This window comes from Sphaeroforma arctica, assembly GCF_001186125.1.
Source record: "Sphaeroforma arctica JP610 unplaced genomic scaffold supercont1.541, whole genome shotgun sequence".
NCBI lineage: Eukaryota > Ichthyosporea > Ichthyophonida > Sphaeroforma > Sphaeroforma arctica.
In genome coordinates, this window is record NW_014040017.1 from 50926 (window position 1) to 58496 (window position 7571).

Consider the following 7571-nt stretch of genomic DNA (forward strand, 5'->3'; position numbering starts at 1 on the left):
GTATTCGCACATACCTCTGGAAAGCCATGGAGTAGCAGCAAGGCTTGTCCGCTGATGCAGTTGAACTACCCACTTGCTTGACATACATGCGGTGTTTGGACGGTCCATAGGTCATGAATTCTCCTGTAGACTGCCATGCCATTAGCTTTTCATACGCACTCATGACTGCGGTTGTTTGCCAATGAATTTCTATTCACTGCGACTACTTAATTTAAAATCGAAAGGCTTCGTATTCAAGTCGTTTTACAGAAGAATGATTAACAGTGAATTTGCCAGCTAAAAGGAAAGCGCACCCTTCTTTTTGACAACTAAGCCTAGATTCAGTCCTATAAACCAAAGTACGTATCAGTGCAAATTTCCAGCTTGATTCAATTCGAAAGAAAAACCACTAAATATACACCGAAACTGTAATATTTCTACAGTCTCTGCAGATTTTCCGTGCCGGTCCTTCTGTACAAGTTTTTTACATCACATTTTTGCACAGAGTGGTAGTGAACATATTTAGTCAGACCATAGCTCACAAAATCCTGGGCACTAAAAGATAACTTGTGCAGTTAGGTCAGCTTCAACGAAACAAACATGTGGCGTAATTACTGTTCCCATGTTTGATTAATTTTATTACAATATCTATTCCTAATGAGTATCGCCGAACTAGGCAATTCCCTCGGACCTCCCTTGTGATACGTTTCGATACCTACACAGAAGAAAGGATAGAAGAAAACGAATACATGAGTATATTGTTTCTTTCAGTCACGCATAATTGCACATTATTTAGTCTCTATAATGGATATGATAAATATCGCGACATATATATATATATATATGTCAGTGTGATATAAAAAAAGATAGAAAGCTCAGCTCTCATAGTTCAAACCGTCATGAAAATCAACTTCATTTGCACCTAGCTCTTTGCCATTGCAAGTGCGGGGACAAACATAGAACATAGAGCACAACATATACACAACAGGTTACACGAACACAAGCAAAAACAAAGGATTCGTAGCAATTCCGTCAAAGGTCGTCCGGGTAAAATTTTGTCATCATCACAGACTATCTTACATCCAATCACACACACAGCGATGGAATATGAATCATATCCTCGTGAGAGACAAAAAGAATTATCCATAATACATAAGCAGAAATGCTCATGATACGAAAATCCGACGATACGTACCTGTAGTTCCGGACGCAATGCCTGTGGTTCTTTGGTTTGTTTACTTTATATATGTAAATAAATATATATACATCTATAGAAAACATATATCTACGTCGCCTCCACGATGTATAAAAAAAGGGACAGAGACCCCAGGCCCAGGAGGCCCAGCAGACGGGCCCCAGGGCCGTGCGCCCCCGGTAGAAGGCATCCCCGAAGGGCCCGAACTGAATCGCAGGCCAAAACGTCAGTATAAAAAGCCGACCAACTGTGGATGTAACCATGTATCACTCTCAATAGAAGACAAATATCTAGGAGCAGATATTGTAGAAAGCATGGGGTACAAAATCTGTTTTTATTACAAAATAATAAATTGAAAACTTCATCACTTCTCGTTGTTGTTGTGATAGAATCCAACATCACTTTCAAAATAGACCAATATCAACATACTTTAGGATGTTTTGGGATTTTGTTTTAATTTTTGACCTGTTTTTTGTCTGTCCCGCTGAATCATGGACACTTTTGCCCATTCGCAGCCATCATTCTTTGATTATAAAAATTGGGTCTATAAATTAACGTATTTTTTAAAAAGAATGAATTTATTGGCAACATCTCGATTTTTCAGGAAATGCATATCAGTAAAATCAGAGGACTGAAAAAAATGTTTGAAAACGTGTACACGGGATCACTGGCAAGAAGTTAAGAACATGCTCGTGTCCGTATATTAGTCTCCTTCACACCCTAATTAATCGTTCTTTTTACCCAAGCATTAGCCCCGCATTGTAATCATGAGTAAATTATCGAGAGAGACAGTAGAGAACGCCTTGGAGGAGCTCTTAAAGGAGTCCACCGACAAGAAGCGTAACTTCCGTGAGACCATTGAGCTTCAGATCGGCCTCAAGAATTACGACCCCCAGCGTGACAAACGTTTCTCCGGAACTGTCAAGTAAGTATTTCCGTATATGTATCTGTGTGTTATCCGCTGGAGTAGTAATATAATGGCACAGTGATTTATTATGTAATTGTGTTGTACTTATCTTATGATATGTACTGTTCAAGTTGACTGTTTTATCCGTGTTTGTGATGCGCATATATCATCAAGGTGTTCGTTTCCGTGAACACACTGGTAAACTAGTGCGCTATATTAAACACCATTCAAGGAAATATTATAGCGACTGCTGGAATCTATTCAGGGATGTCTAGTTTCAATTTTCAGTAGTCTTCGCAGCCTTGAAAAATCTGTCTTACAAAACGAGTTCAGTACATTGATTGCACAATGTGTTGATGTATGTGTTTACTATACTTAAATGTATCTTTCTGTTTTTACTATACATGAATGCCTATTTAAGAATCGTTGTTAGTTTGAATTGGGATGTCAGTATGCTAACTAACAGAGTTGTATATTTTCAGCTAGATGCCTCTCCTGATGCTTTGTTCCGAATTTGGACAATAATTGTTCTGTGCCCGGATCGAGTTGAAATCTGTGTTGTAATCATCTTGAAGTAACTTTAGTGAATTCGGGTTTCTCCTTGGATTAATCAACAGTCGATTGTTTTGGATACTGTCTTTTTGTTCACTCTTGTTGATTCGTACACCAATATAATTGTGTCGTGAGTATTTGGTTGTATGCTTCTTCTTTGGAGATTGATTCCTACGGTACGGATAGCCTTAGTAAAAGGTTATGAAATATAATCGAAATCAGTATGTGGACGACGTGGCGATGTATTTATTGATTATTATTATCTCTCACATTTCTAGAATAATAGTTGCTAATGTTGTACGTTCTCATGTGTTGTTTGTAGGCTTCCCAACATCCCTCGCCCTGGAATGAAGATCTGCATTCTTGGAGATGCTGCCCATTGCGATAAGGCGAAAGAGAACGGTATCCCCCACATGTCTGTTGAGGATCTTAAGAAGCTTAACAAGAACAAGAAGCTCGTGAAGAAGCTTGCCAAGTCCCACGATGCTTTCCTTGCATCCGAGTCTCTGATCAAGCAGATTCCTCGTCTATTGGGTCCAGGTCTTAACAAGGCCGGTAAGTTCCCCACCCTTCTTCTGGCCAATGATGATATCGTAGCCAAGGTTGATGATGTCAAGTCGACCATCAAGTTCCAGATGAAGAAGGTGCTTTGTCTTGGTGTGGCTATTGGTCACGTTGAGATGGACAAGGAGGATGTTGTACAGAACATCTTCTTGGCTGTCAACTTCTTGCTGTCTCTGCTTAAGAAGAATTGGCAGAACATCAAATCTCTTAACATTAAGAGTACCATGGGTAACGTCAAGCGTCTGTATTAAGCGACCAACTTTTATAGAGTTAAAAGTCGCTTAGACACGCGGTTTCGCTGGGATCGTGCTGTGCTGACTCTGTCCTTCTTGTAGCCATAGACGGCACGTGTATGTAGTTATTATTACATGCGTGTACGTATATGTATGCAAGCATGTAGCCAAATCCTTCATTACTCGAGGGTGGGGTTGTATGTGAGCAGAGTTGGTGCGCGTGCCTTATTCCATGTGGAAATCTTGTACTATAAATACGCGAGTACCATTGCACTCCGTTGGGTGACCGCGGTTGTGTATATGGGAGCGGGGCTTTGAGTTAAATAAAGGACGTCTCCTTATTACCACTATTAACGTTTTCTAGAGGTTTAATTATGTTCCATGGACTGCCAATATACATTGTTTGCAGTTCCCAGGTTAAATTCAAATCAATACGGAACAACACCCGAGTGCAATGATTGTTACGCGTTCCTGGGATTGTTTGTATTCTGAAACGCACATCCCCGTACTCTACAGGAAAGCTGTGTGTATATTTATAGGTTGTTTTAGTATAAAAACGGGTTATCCAATGGTAGTGCTAGTGTGTTTAGTACTGAGGCGTAGCGTTGTCGTGGGTACTGTTATCAGCTGATACTAAATATAAACTTCATCTGAGTGTGGCTCTTAGAATTGGGTTATCTCGGCCCAATATCAGGATATTTTGTGTCTACACTTGCAGCTTTTGTATACTCTAATAACAGCAACGGGTTCCATTTGCGTGCATTCTGAGACGTATAAATATTTTGTGAAAACTATCGCATATGCCGCCACCTATTAATTCAATGCATGGTACTAAATATCCCTTGAAACATCCCAAGCCCATACTTTTCATACAGGATCACGGAACACTGTACGCTACATTTTTTTCATATCAGTGTAAATTCGATGACGAAGTAACACGCCTGTGCCGAGCTACGCAGACTCGGCAAATTCATGCCGATGACTTGATATCAGATATCTGTACACATCTGGGTTGTGACTTGCACCTTGACTTGTATTATTTTTATCGTTCATATACTTGTTACTTGCACCTTGACTTCTATTACTTTTATCGTTCATATACTTGTTACTTGCACCTTGACTTCTATTACTTTTATCGTTCATATACTTGTGACTTGCACCTTGACTTCTATTATTTTTATCGTTCATACACTTGTGACTTGCACCTTGACTTCTATTATTTTTACCGTTCATACACTTGTGACTTGCACCTTGACTTGTATTATTTTTATCGTTCATATACTTGTGACTTGCACCTTGACTTCTATTACTTTTATCGTTCATACACTTGTGACTTGCACCTTGACTTCTATTATTTTTACCGTTCATACACTTGTGACTTGCACCTTGACTTGTATTATTTTTATCGTTCATATACTTGTTACTTGCACCTTGACTTCTATAACTTTTATCGTTCATATACTTGTGACTTGCACCTTGACTTCTATTATTTTATCGTTCATACACTTGTGACTTGCACCTTGATTTTTATTATTTTTATACACATCGGAATTGTGACTGGCACCTTGACTTTTATTATTTGTATTATTTTTATCGTTTATACATCCGTTTTGAATGCTACGAGACACAGCAGGACGAGTCCTTGTCTTGGCTCTTCTTATCCCTCGGCGTGGTTGTGGAATTGCTCTGCGACTGGCTGGGTCGCTGTCTGTTGGTACAACGAGAGTTTGAGGATTGGAATATGTCTCTTTTTGTATGCAACTATATTCAAGCATAAAACCAACTCACTAAGGCTATGCATAACCAGGCATCCCGCTGGTTGTTATATATGCACGTGGCGCGTGCTCGGTGAAAGATTCCCTCGATGGTAGAGTAGAGAATATGACCACGTTATTTAACGCACGTAGATGTACTGGCACGCAATTCCTGCACCAACAATCAAACTAGACATTCGTAGAGATGCGGTTAAAAACATACCTTTTAAACCAAACACTCTGTCTGAACTGAGCGTATCTCACATCTTGAAATATGACTTCCATATGAATTAGATGAACGTATACACGTATCCCTTGGACACCGGCGAAACTACTAAAAATGCCTTACCCATGCGACGAGTTCGTACTACTATGACTCCGCGACGCCTGGTCATTTTCCTCCGCTTGCAGTTTCAGGGCCATTGCGCGACTGTACAGAGAGCAGAATAGATATGAATCCGATATAGAAGTAGGGAAAGCATCAGTCAGTCGGGGGCATACACATCTTTCGTCCACACAGAGCCAAAATAACCAAATACATATATATGTCTATCTGTCTGCTTATATATATATATATATATATATAATAATACATATAATAAATATACACATATATATGTATATATATATATATACTATATATATATATATATAGTATACTATATATATATATACATATATATATAATAAATAATATATATATATATTTGTATATATATACACACTCATTTATATATATATATATATATATATGCGTGTGTGTGTGTGTGAGGCAGGGGAGAAACACACCAAACAATTCCTAGATTTAGGATGGGACTTACTCTGAGTCCTCACTGTGTTGTGCAAGTTCGGGCGAAAGACCTTCAGCCAACCTGAGTGCAAATTGCCGGCTGGGCAAGAATTAATTGTATAAATAAATGCTATTACTTTGGCAAAACGATATGTAGAATTTTGATGATATTGATTGGGTGACACTAACACAAACTATTGTATGAGTTGGGTCACAATAATATGAAAATAATATGAGGCCACATTAATATAAAAAACGATAGTTGGGTTACACTAATATGAAACCGATATCATTTGAGTCACATTAATAGAAAGAATGTTGGGGGTCACACTAATATGAATATATAACTAGTTGAGCCACACTAATAGAAAGAATGGTATGAGTAGGGTTACACTTATATGAAAACGATACTAGCTGAGTCACATTTATAGAAAGAATGATATGAGTTGGGTCACACTATGAAATTATTTTCGGTGAGTCACACTAATAAAAAGAATGATATAAGTTGGGTCACTCTGATGATGCATGATCGTGAATAGTCACGCAGGATGTAGCAGCGAATGTCAATACAAATACAATACAGCACTAACTGATGCACACGTTCGTAAGCTTCAAGTGAGAATACATTGTAAACAGAACAAAAACGTGGGAGATATGCGCGATAAAACTGAGAGTCACGTAGTGCACCAGCATGCCACGCACTACGATCAGGCCGAAGTAAACGGCATAAGTTATCACACACTTTAAAACATACGTATTTACCGTGCTATACAAATAGTTCAGATGTGCAGTTGCCACGCCACAGACCCCTTGCACTTAAACCGTCGGTGAACGTATATACAAACAAAATAGACCCAACTACACCGACAACAACTTAGCCACGAGCCTATATATAAAGAGGAGTGCTATAGCAATCCCACGGATACAAATACAACATACTCAGCGGCCTCACTCTGTTCCTTGGTGGTCAGCACGCCTTCGTCCGACAGCTGATTCGACAGACTGAGCGCCAGCAGATGGCTGGATATGTCGAGGATGTTTAGAGTCAGCGCATGATCACATAATCAGGTAATTCAGCGATAGATAACTCAGCATGTGACTGATAAAGCAGAGGCAATGAGTGGTATTGGCGTAGAAGGCACTCGAGGTAGACGTGTATTGTATTATATCGGTTTGAGACGCGATGGAGATATAGCCGTTAACTGGAGAACATCCAGTGGAGACTGGGATAGCAAATGATTATACCAGCCAACTGGTGCGCAAAAAGGTGTTGCGTTGGACTACCACAATAGACTCGAAGTAGGACATGAGCATGGACGGGTATGATGAACACAAACTCAACCAAAGATACAATCAACACAAACTCACGCACGTGCCAGTAGATATGGATCATCATTTGTGATATCCAAATCGTTGATATTGCGAGACAACGGATAATCAACACAAGTAAACTTGTATCTTGTGATAGGCCAGCTGCATATACATAATGTCCATCGGATCAACACTAGATGGCCATGAGATATAGAAAAACCGGCCCGAATGCATACAATAGGCAAACGCGAATACTGTGACTAATACAATAGGAACACTTGAATGC

The 7571-nt window shown here is 39.3% G+C and overlaps 3 protein-coding genes across 3 annotated transcripts in view; 1 reads left to right on the plus strand and 2 right to left on the minus strand.

Moving 5' to 3' along the window:
- Positions 1-414, minus strand: part of SARC_07095 (hypothetical protein) — a 2469-nt gene extending 2055 nt beyond the window's left edge. Inside the window, exon 1 of the mRNA XM_014298975.1 lies at positions 15-414. The gene's annotated coding sequence lies outside the window, so the exon portion shown is untranslated. The remainder of the gene's footprint in view (positions 1-14) is intronic.
- A 1419-nt stretch (positions 415-1833) lies between these two features.
- SARC_07096 (60S ribosomal protein L10a) lies at positions 1834-3784 on the plus strand. Its single transcript, XM_014298976.1, has 2 exons — positions 1834-2099; positions 2956-3784. The coding sequence occupies exons 1-2, from the start codon at positions 1942-1944 to the stop codon at positions 3446-3448; spliced, it is 651 nt and encodes a 216-aa protein (XP_014154451.1). The 5' UTR covers positions 1834-1941; the 3' UTR covers positions 3449-3784.
- Positions 3785-5047: 1263 nt separating this feature from the next.
- Positions 5048-6994, minus strand: SARC_07097 (hypothetical protein; the record flags this gene model as incomplete). The annotated part of the gene is made up of 4 exons (XM_014298977.1): positions 5048-5138; positions 5534-5614; positions 6006-6074; positions 6914-6994. Coding segments are annotated over 4 exons (322 nt in total), but the record flags the coding sequence as incomplete, so codon positions are not given.
- Between the last annotated feature and the right edge of the window lie 577 nt (positions 6995-7571).

Excerpts from the sequence above, each read along its gene's own strand:
- SARC_07096 (XM_014298976.1), top strand. The coding sequence starts at position 1,942 with ATGAGTAAATTATCGAGAGAGACAGTAGAGAACGCCTTGGAGGAGCTC. Across the intron at positions 2,100-2,955 it reads CGTTTCTCCGGAACTGTCAA|GCTTCCCAACATCCCTCGCC; the intron begins GTAAGTATTTCC and ends TGTTGTTTGTAG.